This window comes from Sceloporus occidentalis, unplaced genomic scaffold (genome assembly GCF_023333645.1).
Source record: "Sceloporus occidentalis isolate IW3139 unplaced genomic scaffold, rSceOcc1.0.p SCAF_197, whole genome shotgun sequence".
NCBI lineage: Eukaryota > Metazoa > Chordata > Lepidosauria > Squamata > Phrynosomatidae > Sceloporus > Sceloporus occidentalis.
Genome location: NW_028317177.1, coordinates 730,165 through 748,939, shown reverse-complemented (window position 1 = coordinate 748,939; position 18,775 = coordinate 730,165). Strand labels below are relative to the sequence as shown.

At 39.1% G+C, this 18,775-nt stretch overlaps 1 protein-coding gene across 1 annotated transcript in view; it reads left to right on the top strand.

The window, feature by feature from the left end:
* Window positions 1-18,326, top strand: part of LOC149278236 (peroxidasin) — a 68,734-nt gene extending 50,408 nt beyond the window's left edge. The window contains exons 12-23 of the mRNA XM_089502174.1: window positions 367-525; window positions 1,791-1,903; window positions 3,330-3,486; window positions 4,439-4,547; window positions 9,115-9,272; window positions 9,645-11,148; window positions 11,557-11,691; window positions 12,793-13,001; window positions 14,270-14,390; window positions 14,727-14,850; window positions 17,722-17,835; window positions 18,213-18,326. Coding sequence (XP_089358300.1) covers window positions 367-525; window positions 1,791-1,903; window positions 3,330-3,486; window positions 4,439-4,547; window positions 9,115-9,272; window positions 9,645-11,148; window positions 11,557-11,691; window positions 12,793-13,001; window positions 14,270-14,390; window positions 14,727-14,850; window positions 17,722-17,835; window positions 18,213-18,326 — 3,017 coding nt within the window. The remainder of the gene's footprint in view (window positions 1-366; window positions 526-1,790; window positions 1,904-3,329; window positions 3,487-4,438; window positions 4,548-9,114; window positions 9,273-9,644; window positions 11,149-11,556; window positions 11,692-12,792; window positions 13,002-14,269; window positions 14,391-14,726; window positions 14,851-17,721; window positions 17,836-18,212) is intronic.
* The last annotated feature ends 449 nt before the right edge of the window (window positions 18,327-18,775 follow it).

Sequence of the window (18,775 nt, the reverse complement as noted above, 5' to 3'; positions counted from 1 at the left end):
GTTTTAATTACCAATTACATGCACTCAAGTTAATCAGTGTTGACCAAATGCTCATATCTTCCTTTGCGAGCCATCCCCTACCTTTTGGCCACCTAGGCGGTTTTTACTAATTTAAGAAGAGATGATTGTCATTTTTAGTTTGGATCCAGGACCCATCAATACTCAATTTAAAAAAAAAAAAAAAAAAAAAAAGGCGTAGACTGCCTACTGAATTTCTGAATATACAACCTATGATCGCTACAGAGAGCACCTGAAACATTTTGTATCCAAGCTCTGTTTATGATAACATGCAGGCCTGAAGACTGTTTGTATGTTTTATAATATCAACCACATACTGTTTTAAGCCTATGTTGTTCTGTCCTCAAGGGAACCCGCTCTCTGTTGATAGAAGACATCAAGTTTTGTCATCAGGGACACTGAGGATATTGCGTGTTGCTCTACATGACCAGGGTCAATATGAATGCCAAGCTGTAAACATTGTGGGGTCCAAAAGTACTTCTGCACAACTTATTGTTCAGGCTAGAGGTAAGTGGATAAGCTAAACATTATTATTATTATTATTATTATTATTTCTGTTTAGAAGGCAATAACATAGTTTCTTAATGGAGGAGAACCAAACTGGAACAAAATGTTCTTCTGGACTCCTGCCAGCTACTGACCCTAACAAGCTATAAGAATGCAGCCTGAACTATTGCCATTTATAAGGAACATAAGGAGGTGTCATAAATGAATAGAACATGTAAAACGTTTTACTCACCCAATCATTTAGATGGCAGTGATAAAAATGCAACATAAATGCGTAGTATAGTAACGTGTTTTGTTAATGGAGCATTTCTCTTTTGTTGCATTGCTGATTATAGTTTGGTTTGGGCGCAATGTTTTAAAGAGTGGAGGGAGAAGGGAGGTAACTTTAGGACAAAGATATTCATTAGATAGACTTAGCTTATACCATGTTCGTCAAGTACTTTTTTTCGTCAAGAAAAATATTGTTTGTGCTTATTCAGAGGTCGAAAAATTGGGTTTGGATCCACGTGCCAGCCACAAAATGTAGGAGCCATTTTTTTATTATTATACCTACACCTACAGCTTTAGTAAATTGATAATGGTAAGAGTCACGTTTAACTAGTAGGTAACAGAGTGAATCACTGACAAAATATGATAAAATAACTATTGACAAATTCAAAATGCCTAATTACAAAAAATAATGCTAAGGTGTCCATTGTACTTTTACGCGGTGAGCCCAGTGCTCTCCTGCAAAAACCCTAGGTCTCAGAAGTGATTTCATGGCGATATGAAGGTTTGTCGGCAGACGTTGCTTGCGTGTTTTTATGTGTTAATATTTCTCGACATAGAGCCAGAAATGAGGTGCAGGATTTTCTTACCATGAATGTGTATGAGCTTACCATTTATAAATATTGGAAGTGACTAGGCTCAATGTGGCGGTGGTTTCGCTAATGATATCCCTGTGTTTAGTCTGGTTTATTCAGCGTACCTGAATGTTTTCCAGGGTTAGTTTGTGTTATAATACAGCCGATTTTTCATTCATGTTGTATGCTTTATTGCTGTGGTTTTCAAGCCAGTCCTTAAAGACCACCAACAGTTATGGCTTTATTCGTATTTTTATGGAAATTTAATTGTGTAATTTCACATTCCTATTGAAACATAACCAAGTAATTTATAACCTCTATTGGTTCTTGTGGTCTGAGAACCACTGCTTGATTACATATTTAATAAAACATATTTTTTGGACCATAATCCCTGGTTTGATTGCTTTCTGACTGCTTTTCAAGTGACCCCAGTATTTGCTACTGTGCCGAACGACATGACCGTAGAAGTTGGCAACGACGTTCAGATTCCTTGTAGCTCTCAGGGGGACCCTCTGCCCGCGATAACATGGAACAAGGTAACCGGTTATGTCAACATTTATCAAATGCTTAGCGTTAACTTTGTTTCAATGCCCTCCTCCGCATTCCTTAAGTAGGATTAAAGTCCGTTCCCAGCTGGTCAAATGTGAGAGCAGGTCTACTAAGATGTTGTATGCTTTTGCGCAAGCTTATGGAGATTAAACAGTATCCTGAGCTCCACATCCAGGGTTATATTGTGCTTTAACCCTTTCAATACTGTACACCTTGACAAACTGGGGGGCACTTAATCTGTAGTTGACAACTGTTTTAAAAGGGTGGCACAGTTGGTCTTTCTTTTACTAATGGCGCAACGCAGATCACAGTGGGAACAAGTGTGTGTACACACACAAAAACCTCTTACTGTGTTTTTCTTGTGATGTACAGAAGGGCTCAAGCAGATCTTAAGCATGTAGCCTGCCAAGATCTAACCTGCTTACCCTTAAATATGAGTAGCCAAAAATGACATTTACTTTACATTACATATCCTTTTGTCAGTAAACTAAGATGTATATTGATTATTGCGTTGCAGAGAGATTGCTCTTTTGGAGACTGAAATGGTTAACATAGTGAATAGGTAGTGAGAATGATTACTTGAGAAAGCAGATCACAGGCCTGGAATGTAAATAGGAATTGAGAAAGGAGTGACTGGCATGTGTAAGGAGGTGGATTTTAATTTTTTTTTTTTAATATTTTTATGTAAAACCAAAGTAACTGAGCAAGCTATCTTAAAATGGTCTTTGAAAAAGAAGCTATCATCTTGTTCATTGGCTCCATACTGTCTAGGAATTCAGAGCTATGTGGTTATTGTAAGCTCCTAATCAAAGTAGCCACTTTCCCATGTGTTTTCATTTAGTCCACTAGGTGGGCAATGGAAGGGAAGATGGCTAGTTGGGCAATCAGATCATAGAACAGCACATTACTACCTGATTTTAATTTACACCTACATGCCTTTGCAGATGCAGATCCACTTACACAAACCGTAGCAGGTTTGTCATTTTACACTTCCCTCTGAAGTTTCAATGCTAAAAATATTTTATCTTTTATTTATTTAGCGCCAAACAATTTACGCAGAGCTTCATACAATAGATATATCCAAGGGGTATGACAAGACAAGAATTAACAGACTAAGGCAAACCGATACATTAGGTGGAGAGCGGCTCGCAAGGTTACAATACAGAAGTTTTGCCAGTGAGTTTGTCAGGGTCCACATGGCTGTCTGCAAGAAGGCAGTGCGAGGGAAAAACGGCTAGCAAAGTACATGCCTACTTTTTAAGATTTTGGGGGCATTGAAAAAATTACATTGGGTTCTTTTGAAGAAAGCATAGTTTAAATAGTTACTGGCACCTCAAGGAACTGACTATAGATATAAACCTACAGTACGTGTGAGCCTGCTGAATTACATTACATACAAACTTCTTTGCACAGGATGGAATACAAGTAACGGAAAGTGGGAAGTTTCACATTAGCCACGATGGATATTTAGCTATCCGTGATGTTGGCAGGGCAGATCAAGGACGCTATGAATGTATTGCTCGGAATAACATTGGCTACTCTTCGGCCAGCATGGTGCTGACAGTGTTGGGTAAGGAAATTGTCTATATGAATTGACATTTTATTGATATTTCACTTAACATTTTTAAACCTGTCAGTTCTTGTTTGATTGAACTGAACAAATGTCACAGGGCTTGTTTTATAATTGCCCTATGAAAACATTTTTGTTAAGCCGTGGAAGGTAGGGTGTTCCTATACCTTATTATTAAACTCCCCTACCTTCCATGCCCCCCAGTGTTCTACAGACAATTGGTAAGGTGAAGAAAATACAATTGCTCTTTTCATTTTATTGTGAGTGTGGAATAGAAGGGATCATGGCTAGCTGACAAATCGGGGTATGGAAGAGGACATAAGAAACACACTGTTACCATCACCCCTGTAACCTAAAATGGGACTCTTAAAATGTAACCTTTATTATAATTTCTTTTTAAAAAAAATACCAGTCGTGAGTAGAGTTGTTAACCTTAAATCCTAGGGTAAAGTATATTGTTGGATATATGGAGATATATATATATATATATATATATATATATATATATATATATATATATATATAAAAGATCTTCCTGCAGGCTATCTTGCACAATGTTTAATCCGTTGTCTACACGCACTTCCCTACAGGCTGGCTCACACGGGGTTAAAACTCTTGCCTATGCGTACTAGAGAAGTCCGGCTCAAATCTCTGATTTCCTCAACATTGCCCTAGGTAAAATTCTAGCTAGAAATCATCCCTATTCTAATCCCCACATCATCATTACTGAACTATAATAGCTATGAATTCTAAACGCACCCCTAGGTACCCATGTTGCTCTGGTCTTGTTTGTTTGGTTTAGTCATTTTCTATAATCAGGGCTACCTGCTATTCCAATAAGATTAAAACAGGTTTCAAGCATACAAATTGTATCTTTGCCTTGCCATTTTTATTCTAATATTCTAAATAGATTTTGGCCATATTTATGAATCCATTATTATTTTTCTTGCAGTCCCCGAAGTCAGTCGCACTGGAGATCCTTTTGTTGCCACCTCAATTATTGAAGCTATTGAAACTATTGATCGAGCCATAAACTCAACCCGGTCACACTTATTTGACAGGTATTGTGTTCCCAACTCTTGTATATTTAGTATAGTTATTTTAATCTTGCCATACAAATAAACTGTGATGTGTTTTCCATAAAATCTTTGGCTGTGTTCTCGTTTCAATGAGGTTTGTTCCTTTTTAGTTAATAAGGTAGTTTCTGAATAGACCTGCGCCATTTTCCTTAAAAGGTTTCTTTGAGATTGTCTCTCCTTTGCAACTTTTACTTGGTGTCCCATGATTTAATTACAGTGAATGCTGAGAGCATTTGAGAAACCGAGGTGGCTCAAGATACACGCAGGCATTTACAGAATGATCTACATAGCAAAGTTTTTGGCCCTATTTATATCATATGATATGTTTTTTTGGTTTTATATCCTCTCTACCACCACATACTGTGTACAGATTTGGTTTGCAGTAGAGATTACTCACGTGGATAGCCGGTGCTGCCATGCACTTCCTTCTGCTAACTTGTGAAAATGGCCATTAGTAAGGCACACGCATCACACAATCCCCACTGGTGGAATAATGTACCCATAGAATTGCTCTAAGGACTGTGTGGGTCCAACTGTACAATAAATTAATTTTCATAGTGTAATTAACTGTATTGTAAAAATAAGTATTTTCCCTCCGTCTAATTTTTCTTGCATTGTTACATATTTTTGGAATCAACAACTTTAGCAGCAACAACTCTATTGATCGTACTCTTTTAGCACGGGGTGGGAAAGTTGACCAACCCCTCCATGCAGAACTGCTTTATCAGTGACATTTGTTAATTTTCAAGGATGAATATGCTTGTAATTTTTGGATCTTTGTCTTGCTACGTGACCCACTTATACTTCTTGGACAAATTACTTTTTCTGTAGGTATACATGGGGAAAAAATATTATATGGAATTTTTTTTTTCCCCCCATTTTTGGTCTTTTAATTTACGTACATCTAAAGTAATGGAATGTCACTCTGGATTGTCAATTCAAATCTAACTCCTAGTGCTAAATGGATGTCCCCTGAGGATATATAAATGTGTATATACAGTATATGAACACTTAATTGGGGAACAAAATGTTTTTTAAAGTACAACTATGTAATTGTAAAAAGACCAGGCAGGAAAATGATTAGTTGACCCAGAGCAGTAATGGGTTTTCAGGTATGTCTAGCATATTACTTAACTTTTTATAGGAATATGTCCAAAGAGATTAGTCCGGTAATCCTTAGATAATTCTTTTTCAGTTCTAGGTGCAGTTTTGTGATAAGAAATATGCCTGTTTGTACTTGCGTTCCTTCCAGTCGTAGGTCACATTCAGAGCAAAGTCCATTAAACAAGCTGAAGTACTACCGGAGTGTCACGCTATACGCCATGTCCTTGTATAAACTCTATTAAAACATATTACTTTTTAGGAAAGGTTTAGAAATTGATACTAATCCCTTTTAGTTTGTAAATGGAAGATAATTGAATACTTTGGTAGACGGCAAAATGTGCATTACAGAAAAGCTTTGACTTTTGTCTCTAGAATATACCAGACTTACAAAAATAGATTTATTAACATCAATATATGCAACTATTCAGGGCCGGCCCAAGACTTAATGCCGCCTGGGGCGAAGTTTAAAATGACGCCCCCCCCTGCCGACGCCGGGGGGGATGACATTTTAAACTTCACTGACGCCATTATCTACCCTCCCTCCCTATTATCTACCCCCCCTCCCCCTTTGTACTTACCTTTAGACAGTCCTGCAGCGAGTCTCCCTGCTCTGCCACGGTGCCGGCTTGTAATGCTGAGCGCCGGAAATCGACGTCACTCGGCGCCCCTCTCTCTCCTCCGCAGTGGCGACTCTAGAAACAATATATAGGGGGGTACACAAGATACCACAGTCAAACTGGGGGGGCATTCATAATTTCCAAAAGTAATGTGCTGTGGAATTATACTTTTGTTATTGGGCTAAAATAATACTTGATCATTCAACATGGGAAGCCTGAAGCCACAATTGAGTGCGACTAATCCTTGAAATAAATATTATAACACAATAAATAACTTTTCCACTAAATGATTTCAGGGCCTTGAACGTTTTGTCCCCTGAAGTCACTACAACTTCAGGAGGGCATTTTATCTCTGGATAAATATAAATTAAATAATTCCTACTGTAAGTTAAGTGCCAGGAAACAGATGACCAAACACACACACCAACACAGGCTCTGTCACACCGACACCCAGACACACACACCAGGACAGGCTCTGACACACTGACACCCAAACACACACCCTAGGACAGGGTCTGCCACACTGACAACCGAACACACACACCAGGACAGGCTCTGCCACACCAACACCCAAACACACACCAGGACAGGCTCTGCCACACCAACACCTATACACACACACCCAAGGACAGGCTCTGCTACACTGATAACCAAAAACACACAAACAGCAGGACACAATCTACGTCACAGACATCTACATCAGGATGGATTTTTCACACTGCATTGTCGTTTATACCCCCCTTAGCGTTTTTGCCCCTTGTGTATTGATGCCCCTGCTGCCCATATATATTAATATTAGCCCCAGTTGCCGATAGCAGGTATAGATCAACACATTAACACACAAACCAAGCTTTGCATGTATAGATCAACTGAAATTCACTTGTGATCTCAGCACTGAAGGTATATATCAAATAAACAGAATCAGACATACAAATCCTGTATTTGCAGGTATACAATAGTATATGAAACGTAGCATTGCAGGTATAGATCAAATAAATACACGGAAACAGCATTGCAGGTATTAATCAACTGAATAAGACATACAAACACTGTATTTGCAGGTATACATAAATAATGTATGGAAATATATAGATATGGATCTACAGAATAACACAAAAACCCAGCTTTGCAGGTATAGATCAATTGGAATTCACATAAAAACACGTCATTAAAAGGTATATTTAAAACCCCCTAAATTACAGGCATAAATCACAGGTTGCACACCCCAAAGCCAGCCCTGGCGTCCACACTGCCCACGCAGCAATCACACTCCTATCATACCCAGGTAACCAGTAAATGCTGGTACCTAGGCATGATGGGACTGTGCTTGCTGTGATTGCTGTTAGCAATCACACTCCTATCATGCCAGGTCAGCCAGTACATGCTGTAAGTGATGTGTAGACCCCATACTGCTGGCAGCATCAATACACAAGGGGGGCAGCTAACTAGGTTTCAGCATGTACTGACTGACTTGGCATGATAGGAGTGCTTACACATCCAACCAGTAAATGCTGGAACCTAGGCATGATGGGACTGTGATTGCTGTTGGCAATCACACTCCTATCATGCCAAGTCAGCCAGTACATGCTGGTGCAGGGTAGCTGTAAGTGATGTGTAGACCCCATACTGCTGGCAGCATCAATACACAAGGGGGGCAGCTAGCTAGGTTTCAGCATGTACTGGCTGACTTGGCATGATAGGAGTGTGATTGCTAACAGCAATCACAGTCCCATCATGCCTAGGTTCCAGCACTTACACATCCATGCTATCACACACACACTCATTCATATACTCATTCATTCACAGATTAATTCCATCAATCACGCATACTCATTCAAACACCCTCCCCCCACCCCCTTACCTGCACTGCAGCTCCTCGATGCCGCTCACGGACTTCAGCAGAGGGCGTGGCCTCCCTCTGTGTTCTCTGGTACTGCACAGAGGAAGTAGGAGTGGAGCAGAGTCATGTGATGTCACGTGAACTCTTCTAGGTTCAGTAGCTTCCTCTATGCAGTACAGAAGACCCTCCCACAGGGTTGCCCTGGCTGCCGATCTTACGCGGGCCGCACCCTCTCTCTCCTCCGCATTAAAAAAAAAATAATAATAATAAAAAAAAGACGGGATTTAATGTCGCATTGCAACTTTATTCCAAATTCGACAGGGGGGCAACAGGGGGGGCAAGGATTAACCTAAGGGGGGCAATTGCCCCCCCATTGCCCCCCTGTAGTGACGCCACTGCTCCTCCGCTTAAAAAAAAAAAAAAAAGCGCTTGGGGCGGCAAAGTGCCGCCCCTTCAAAAGTGCCGCCTGGGGCAATTGCCCCACTCGGCTCCATTGTAGGGCCGGCCCTGCAACTATTTGACGTATTGTGTCTTACATCTTTTAATAGGGAGATTTTTTTTTATATAAAACAAACCTTACCAGGTGATCCCAGCAACTTGTAAATAAATCCACAAAAACAAATTATTTGCTTCACTCCATGAATACCGAATTAAAATCTAGCCTGGGTGGATTGTTTTAGGCTTGTTTTCTTGTCAGGCATCCAGAAAGTATATCCTACTATTCAGATTTTGGATCTTTTGGATTTGCTCATTTCTTTCAGTAAAAATAAAGCGATATAATCTATATGCACTGATTTGCATGCGGTAAAACGCGCTGGCGCCCAGAGGCTGGAATGTTACATTGACATTTTCGGATATAAGTTGTAAGCTAATTACCTGTTTGAGCAAACACACAGGGCACATCATTGCCATATAATATTCCATTTCTTTAATATGTGTACTACAGTTATGCTTTATAATAATGAAATCATTTTATGTTTTACTTTAGTCGCCCAAGGTCTCCAAATGACTTGTTGGCCCTGTTCAGATATCCGAGAGATCCGTATACCGTGGAACAAGCTAGAGCTGGAGAGATATTTGAGAGGACACTGCAAATTATTCAGGATCATGTGCAGAGTGGCTTGATGTTCGACTTAAATGGAACAGGTTGGTGTTTAATATACTATATATGTTTATATAATTTTGAATGAAGTATTTATTCCTTAACAATGATCAGTGTTACGGAATGGATTTGGGTGAGTTTATGTGGACAATAATGAGCTTTGTAAGAAACATAAATAAGGACAATAGTGCTAGATCCATGAATCGGGTTTCGGTAGCATTAGTTTCCCTGGTCAATATAATACCTGTTTGTATGATTCATCCTCTGCAAGATCTTATTTTTTTCAGCTGCATTTGCTTTTGGAGGGAAGGCATGTATCCCATAAACTCTGTAAATTAACAGTGTTGCTGTAAGATTTATTTATCTACATCAGTTACTTAGATATACTTTATTGTCTTTTTACATTTTTTTTTTAGGTTATCATTACAATGATTTGGTGTCTCCACCATACCTGGATCTGATTGCAAACCTTTCAGGATGTCGAGCCCACAGAAGAATCAATAACTGCTCCAACATGTGTTTCCACCAGAAGTATAGAACCCACGATGGTACCTGCAACAACTTGCAGCACCCAATGTGGGGAGCATCCTTGACAGCTTTTGAACGATTGTTGAAGTCTGTATATGATAATGGATTTAATTTGCCAAGAGGCATTCGATTTGATAGGTTTTATAATGGGTTTCCACTTCCTTTACCTCGTTCAGTGTCGACAACTATGATAGGAACTCAAACAATAACCCCAGATGAACAGTACACTCACATGTTAATGCAGTGGGGACAGTTTCTTGACCACGACCTTGACTCTACTGTAGTTGCCCTTAGTCAAGCAAGGTTTTCTGATGGTCAGGATTGTAGTTCTGTCTGTACAAACGATGCTCCCTGCTTTCCTGTTATGGTTCCACCAAATGATCATCGGGTGAGAAGCAATGCCCGGTGTATGTTTTTTGTGCGTTCGAGCCCTGTTTGTGGCAGCGGCATGACCTCTCTTCTGATGAACTCTGTGTACCCACGAGAGCAGATGAACCAATTGACTTCTTACATTGATGCTTCTAACGTGTATGGAAGTTCAGATCATGAATCTGAAGAAATCAGAGACTCTGCAAGCCACAGAGGTCTCTTAAAACAAGGCATTGTTCAAAGATCTGGAAAACCCCTTCTACCTTTTGCAACAGGACCCCCCACAGAATGTATGAGAGATGAAAATGAAAGTCCTATACCTTGCTTTTTGGCAGGTGACCATCGTGCTAACGAGCAGCTAGGGCTGACCAGTATGCACACTTTGTGGTTCAGAGAGCATAATCGAATTGCTACAGAACTGCTGAAGCTCAACCCGCATTGGGATGGAGATACAATTTATCATGAAACACGCAAAATAGTTGGAGCAGAAATGCAACACCTAACTTACAGTCATTGGTTGCCTAAAATCTTGGGAGATGTTGGAATGAAAATGCTTGGAGAATACCAAGGTTATGATCCCAATGTTAATGCTGGCATACTTAATGAGTTTGCAACAGCTGCCTTTAGGTTTGGCCACACACTTATCAATCCTATTCTTTATCGCCTGAACGAGAACTTTGAACCTATTCCACAAGGTCACTTACCTCTTCACAGGGCCTTCTTTTCTCCGTACAGAATTGTAAATGAAGGTGGCATTGATCCTATCCTCAGAGGACTTATTGGAGTTGCAGGAAAAATGCGAGTGCCATCCCAGTTATTAAATACAGAACTAACGGAAAAGCTTTTTTCAATGGCTCATACTGTAGCTTTGGATCTTGCAGCAATTAATATCCAAAGAGGTCGTGACCATGGAATACCACCTTACCATGATTTTAGAGTCTTCTGCAACCTTTCATCTGCAAACGTGTTTGAAGACCTGAGAAATGAAATCAAGAATCCCGACGTCCGGGATAAATTAAAAAGGTTTATTTTCATATATATACATAAGTGATTATCCATATATTAAGGAGGCATAATTGGAAAGTTGAGGATAGAATGTTTTTAATTTAAAACATATTAGAGAAAAATAAGAAATCGGGATTATGTTATATATTTTATGTATTCATATACTATTGTATTATATTTCCATATTATTGTTTTAAGTTCAGTGACCTTAAACTCATCAGTAATCAGTGCAGTTGTCCATTTAATGCAAACTTATTATACAAGCCTTTAAGCCATGTCATCCTGGACGTTCTAGACAGCTTAGTACTGACTATTTTAACCGAGCGCTTCAAGCCTTCAACAACACTTGCGGATGTTTACGTTGATTTGGAATAGCCTGCAGTGTCTACCAATACTTTGTTTTGTAACAATATTCATTTACTACAGGTTGTATGGATCACCCCTAAATATAGATTTATTCCCTGCGCTCATGGCAGAAGACGTCATTCCAGGAAGTAGGTTGGGGCCAACACTCATGTGCCTTCTGTCTACGCAATTTAAAAATATAAGAAATGGAGACAGGTATGAATGTCTGAAATATTTGATATTTAAGGATCCATCTGTATTTCCCATGTACCGTATACAGCGTAGCACTCATTTCTTTTTTTCCCCATTTGGAAAACATTATTGTGTAGAAAGTGCAAGTTGACGTTTTAGTAAGAGATACCCATACTTTTATGTTAGCTTTTTCTTCAACATCATACAATAACGCACTGATAGGATTATATGTTCACTGAATTATCTTTTTAAGATATGTAGTAATATCTTTAATTTGTGTTTATTGTTAATTATCATTGTAAAGTACTTAAATATTAATATTGCATTCAGGTATATTTTTATACACGGCAAAGAGTTCAGACTACAGAGCATGTTTTGAGAAGTAAAGCTTTTACATATGAAATGTGAAATCAAACCTCAGCTCATTAGCCCAGTAGCGTTTTCATCAAGAAAAGTTGATAAATAAGAGTTTTCGTCAGTGGCAGGAAAGTGCTGCCATTGAAATCAATAGGAATGCTTTCACTGCTTATGTACAGGGGTCTGAGCAGACCCTCACCCACAGCCTTCACCAAGCTAGTGCTGGAGATAACTGGAGATAGATATGTTATGTGCAAGTAGATATGTTCAGCTGGATACATATCGTGCACAGAAATAGCTGGGGGGGATTCTGCAAAATCCCCTCATACATTTACAAGGGGGGCACCACAAAAAGTCAAATGCAGCACACAGCTTTCATATGCATTAAGGTGCATGTATTAAGAGCTTTCTGAAACCAGAAACCAGAAAGGGCCTGAGTGACTCCCTTCTGGTCATACTTAGGCTTGTTTTGCTGGTTTAATTTTATTTCTAACTGTATTTTAGACAGCACTGTATTGTTGCATCACTTGGTTGGACTTGCTCCATGGGCAAACATCTACCTGCCCACAAGCACACAATTAAGATTGTGAATGTTGACAATATCACTGCCCTATAAGGCTATGGGGGAAAACTTTAATTTAGAACAGGGCAAACTTTATATACAACTTTGTAGTCATAGGGTAATTATATAACTTATATTGTTATTATAAATTAGATTTTACAGTAATGCTCTTTAAGGGTTCTGTTTCTTTTACTTTGGTACCACAGGTTATGGTTTGAGAATCCTGGCGTGTTCACTCCTGCTCAAGTGACACAAATCAAGCAGATGTCTCTGGCAAGAGTACTCTGTGACAATGGAGACAATATAACGGAGGTACAACCAGACGTATTCAAAGTGGCAGAATACCCCCATGGGTTTGTCAGCTGTAAACAGATACCCAAACTGGACCTCCGGTTGTGGCAGGATTGCTGTGAAGGTATCAGTCAACCTCTTACAGACCAGAAAATGTGCATAGATGAACCAAGAGTCAGTGATATTTATGCTATTGTTGTTTATTGATTTATATCGCACCATCATATTCCGCAGCACCGTCTTTGTTCATCCATGAGTCTTTAAATTATAATTTATTATAGTCACAAGTTTAGCTTGTTACGTATAAATTTTACATACAGTATGACCATCAATTTGATTTTTTTTGGTAAATTTCCCAATTGTTAATTTGAACATATATATAGCTCTACTACTGTTCAAAAGATTACTTGGCTGTTTTCATGGAAAACAAGGACATTTCTAGCTGTAATATAATTGTAACTGGGTTTTCTAATGCTCAAGTAGCCTTTGAACCTTAAACTTGGATTAGCGAACACGACACAAGTGCCATTGGAACACAGAAGTGAAAAATGGCCTCTGTACGCCTATGAAGATATTCTATTAAAAGTCATCCATTTTTAACTACAATAGTCATGTACAACATTGACAAAGTCTACATTGTGTCTTTGATCCATTTGGTGTTATTTTAATGGACTAGTTTTGCTTTTCTTTCAAAAACAAGGACGGTTCTAAGTGACCCCAAACATTGGTAGTGTATATGTACATTTTCATTTTTTTTCCTTAGTTTTTCACATATTTCCTTTAGTTTAAAAGTACTTCTATATTTTGCCAACAATGATTCACAGATGTTGGTTGGCTCTTTCCAGGCGTCATTCTGGAATATACACATAATAAAGTAATTGAAATAGGAGGTCAAAGGAAACCAGTCATGATTAAAGATAACAAACTTCTACATGAACCACATTATGTTTCTTGGCTTTGGACCAGGAAAAAAGAACGGGATTTGATACGAAGCAGAAAACAATAAAATACTTAAGCATCTACTGGTGCCTGTTTACTAAGGCCTGTTTATTTTCTTAATTATCTAACCATTTCTCCGGCCCATAGATTCTACATAATGTGCACCTGTTTACGAGGTTAAGGAATACAATATTTAAATATTCAAACAGTAGTATAGCAATTGATTGTAACAATGGAACGTAATTGCTATAATACTTAAGAAACCAAATCGATGTTTGAGTATTAAAACTAGACAAGGTTCCCCTTGTGGTCGAAAGGAATTTGAGATCTTTTAGAATGCGAAAGGTTTCTAAACCTGAACGTGAATGAAGGTAAGTGCCAGCACATGCATTCATACTGATTATGATTTTTTTTTCCTGATTCTGAATGTAGTGCTTGATGTTTGTTTTTCAGATTGCAGAACAAGAGGGCAGTTTAGTGCTTTCTCTAGTCATTTCAGAGGGAAGCGCTCTCTAGAACACAGCTACAAAGGGGAAAAGCCCGTGGACAGCCAAGAAGCAGAAGAAGTATCTAGGTAAGTAACTAGAAATATCTGTATAAATTATCAACATTTGCATAATTAGTGTAGGTTTGGGACTTATAGAGGCTCTTATCAGTCTGCACTAGAGATGAGGAGAACAGCAAATGAGGGTACTTGAAGAACATAACATCCTAAAGAAAAAGGCAGAAAGTATGGTAGGAAATTGAAACAAATTAATATATTTACGGGAGGAACAGCAGTTTTAAAGATCAGTGATATGTTGAAATATATAGATGACTGGATGTGAGGTACTGAAACAGATGGCAAAGCATTGTCATTGCTCTAAATCATAGCCGCTTCGTATATCATAGGATTTTTTTATTATTTCAGCCCATTGAATCCTGTTATGAATACCTCTTTCAACACTGAGCAACCTAAAAATCTTCCACTGGTGAATGATTTTAAAGAGTTTGTTACAGATATGCAGAAAACAATTACAAGCCTCAGAAAACAGGTAATGTGATTTATTCTGATATCAGCATATATGATAAAATAATGCATCTAAAATGATGATTTTTGTCCCATTCCTTACTCATGCCTCTACATAAACATCTCAACATCTACAAGCCCCAAACATGCCTCTTGTACGTGTCAGATTCTGCCATGATGTCTTGCACATAACCTCTAATGGCCAGGGACCCCTCAGTACAGCACTGCAAATTTCTAACACAACTGTTTTCAGTCAGCGCAAATCCAAATATGACCACCGTACACCAACCCGTCCAAACCCACCACCGCTTGGCGTACACAACATAGCGAAATGCCTCACTGGATGTTGTGATTTGTATATCCCTCCTTAGTAACATCTGAAGGTGGGATTGCAACCATTGTTTATAACTTCCCTCCCATAAGTTATTTTTCAGATCTATATAAAAGTAAGAACTTTCCCTGCCACACTATTTTTTGTGCAATTAGCGCTGTCTCAAAGGAGGGGACATGCCATTTTTACAATTGTTATGCACAGTGCCCTTCGGTGACGAGCCTTTTATATAAATAGAGATTTATTGTGTGTCGCATTAAAAAAAACCCGCAATCGTGCATCTCTGGTAGTATTTTTAGATGTATTTGTCTGCTGAAAAGACCTATTAGTTCTAGTTCTGTGGGTTGTTTTTTTTTTCCCCACACTTTTTCTGTTTTAATTATCTCTTCAGTTTCATTTCTTTTCTTGAATGCTTTCCCTCACTATCTGACTTATTTAGGCAAATTTTCCCTGTGCTTTGTTTCTAATTATGTTACAGGACAGAACACAGCAGACAGTTTGTTCCCACAATCTGATTGCTAAAACTTACCTTGGCCAAAAAGTGTTATATTGAGCACCACCTCTCCAAGAGCCAAAATACATTGGAAGCATACATATGGCATGGCTATGCTTAACTCTGGGAGAAGTGCCTTCAAGCAGAACCAGATGTTTCAATAGACTGAAAAACTGAATAGCTGTCACTAACGGTGGTTCAGGCTGTGGATCCACGCTGCAGTACAAGGAAAGGCGCCCCCAAGCGGTGATGACGAGCAGTACAGGAATAACCAGCTGGTACTAGGAGCTGGCAATCGGGTAGTCGGGGTCACAAGCAGAGGTCAGGACAGGCAGCAAACAAAGGATAGCCGGGGTCACGAGCAGAGGTCGGGGCAGGCAGCAGACAACGGATAGACGGGGTCACGAGCAGAGGTCAGGGCAGGCAGCAAACAACGGATGGTCAGGTTCAAGCAAAGTTCAGGCAAAGAAAAGGCAAATAAGATTCTGGAACGCTAGTGAAGGCAATAAAGGCACTATCACAGGCAAGGGGTACATGCAGACTGAAGGTTTAAATAGTCCTCTAGCTCAGGATCCTCCTACCCCCTAAATTAGGGGGAGGAGGAGGAAAAGAGATAAGTACCCCTTTAAGACGCGGCATAAATATTCATGAGATAGCCGTTCGCGCATGCGTGAACGGCTCTCATGCTGCTGAGACGCGCGTCCCGTCTAACCTTAGATCACCACACGGGGGCGCGCGTCTAACGGCCGGACGGACCAGAACGCGTCTTCCCGCGAACAGAACGAGCAGGGGGCTGAACGCGCGGGCTGCGTCTCGGCTCCCCTGCTCGTGGCAACGCTGGAACCGCCGGCAAGGTAACAATAGCCAACTTATATATTGTAACATCCGCCCTGTATTCTCTTATAAAAAAAATGTGTGGGTACTACTAAAACATGATCTTATGCTAATTAAACCCATGAAATCATATTCGGATACGACCCCCCCCCCTCTTTCAATTAGGGTCCTGTATTGTTTATAACCCATTAAAAATGTAAATGAACATATTTCTGTAAATTAAGTAAATATTATATTAGGCATACATTACGTTGGGAACTTTGAAGCAAACAAGGACTGTCTGCACAATTTTGTAGAAGATCAAGTTCTTGTATATCTATAATCTTTATTTGATTTTCAGGTGCAAAAATTATGAAGTTACATATCACTTATTTCATAAAAATGACTGACTATATAATGTAAATATTTGAAGTTGATTTATGCAAACATAAGAAGGGTGGGTTAGTGCTTGTCTTCAGATGGTGGTTTACAGAGGTTTTGGGATGTTTAAGGAAAGCTGCAAGAGGGGAAAGCGAGATGAATAAGCAAACATTGTTTTTAGGTTAGATAAAGGTGCGTGGTTATGGCTGTAGGAGGACAGAGGGGAAGCGGTCAAAAAGAAACAATGCCCCCAAAATGTGGTACATATACAGGAAAAACATACATAATACAAAATATGAATTGGTAAACTTGCAGGTATAGCAAAGTCCACATGAGTCCCATTTAGCATACCAAGACATTTTGGAAAATGCTATGCTTCCAACTTTGGGAACAGTTTGGAGAAGCCCCTTTTCTATTCCAGCATGAATGTGCCTCAGTGCACAAAGCAAGGCCCATAAAGACATGGTTGGATGAGTTTGATGCTGAAGAACTTCTCCAGCATGCAGAAACCTGACCTCAACCCCATCAAACACGTTTGGATTGCGAGCCAGGCCTTCTCATCCAACATCAGTGCCTGACCTCACAAATGTTCTACTGGTTTAATGGGCAAAAATCCCTCAGGAACTCCAAAATCTTGTGGAAAGCCTTCCCAGGAGAGTGGCAGCTGTTGTAGCTGCAAAGGGGAGTGGTAGGAAACTGAAACTACCCTTCAGTGCACATACTAAGATAGTTATGGTAGTTCTGATTTTTTTCTCTGAAGTAGTAGTCTGACCAAATTACTAAAAACCCATGCCCTGGTTTGTGGAGATGTTGTCTTCGCTCTCTCTTTGTTTTGGAGTGTTAATTTTTGGCACCTTTTACTTTTTGGTCTTTTTCAGATAAAAAAGCTTGAATCGCGCTTGAGTAACACAGATTGCACTGATGAAACTGGAAAATTATACTCCACCAATGCAAAGTGGAAGAAAGATGCCTGTACAAAGTGTGAATGCAATGTAAGTAACATGTGACTATGTTTTGTGTTTTTAAGCGGACCAATGTCGCTCCTTCACCATACAGATGTAAATATTACATAATTAAATGCTTTTTCCAGATCTTTTGACCATTTGCAAGGAGGGGCAGCTAATGCGAGACACAGACAAAGCATTTTGTCTAAATTGTTTGAAATATGTGATAGAAAATCTTTCTCTAATTGAGATAAATATACATCGAAACTGTGTATACACAATCTCTACCATTGATGTCATATCCCAGAATTTTAAAATGTTCTCTTTTTTTACTGTAAATTACGAATGCCATGAAATATTAACTCATGACCTATAAATTTGCAAGTATATGCATTTTTAATAATCAACCCTGTTTTCCTTTCTAGAATGGTCATATTACATGCTTTGTAGACACGTGCCCACCAGTCTCATGCTCAGCCCCGGTGAAAAAGGAAGGTGTTTGCTGTCCAAAGTGCACAAATGAGGTGCAGAACACATAATGCACCAAAATAAACTTCTAATGGATTTTGCAGATGCTTTCATCGCAGATACGTTTGAGGATGGTATCAAGACTTCTCAACCCTACTCAGTTATTCAAAACCAGACAAGACTGTAGTGTTGTAAAATTACCTTTTATTTTTATCAGAGTTTCACAATAAACACAACACAAGCTTTTTGAAAGGGAAATATGTAAACCAATGACAGGATATTGAAATTTATGTCAGCCTTATTTTACTGATGTTAATGCTTCTCAGGTTAGGAACTCATAATGGTGCTAATATTGCCATTTTATCCTATTGTGCACGCTTACCACTACCCAATCAGATTAGACATTGTATTGATTTGAACATCTTCTAACGTATATGAAGTTTTAGAAGTATTTTAGAGTAATGGCAATCATTTATTTAAGGGACTGAAAAATTCAGTTTTGAAAATATACATAAAAAAT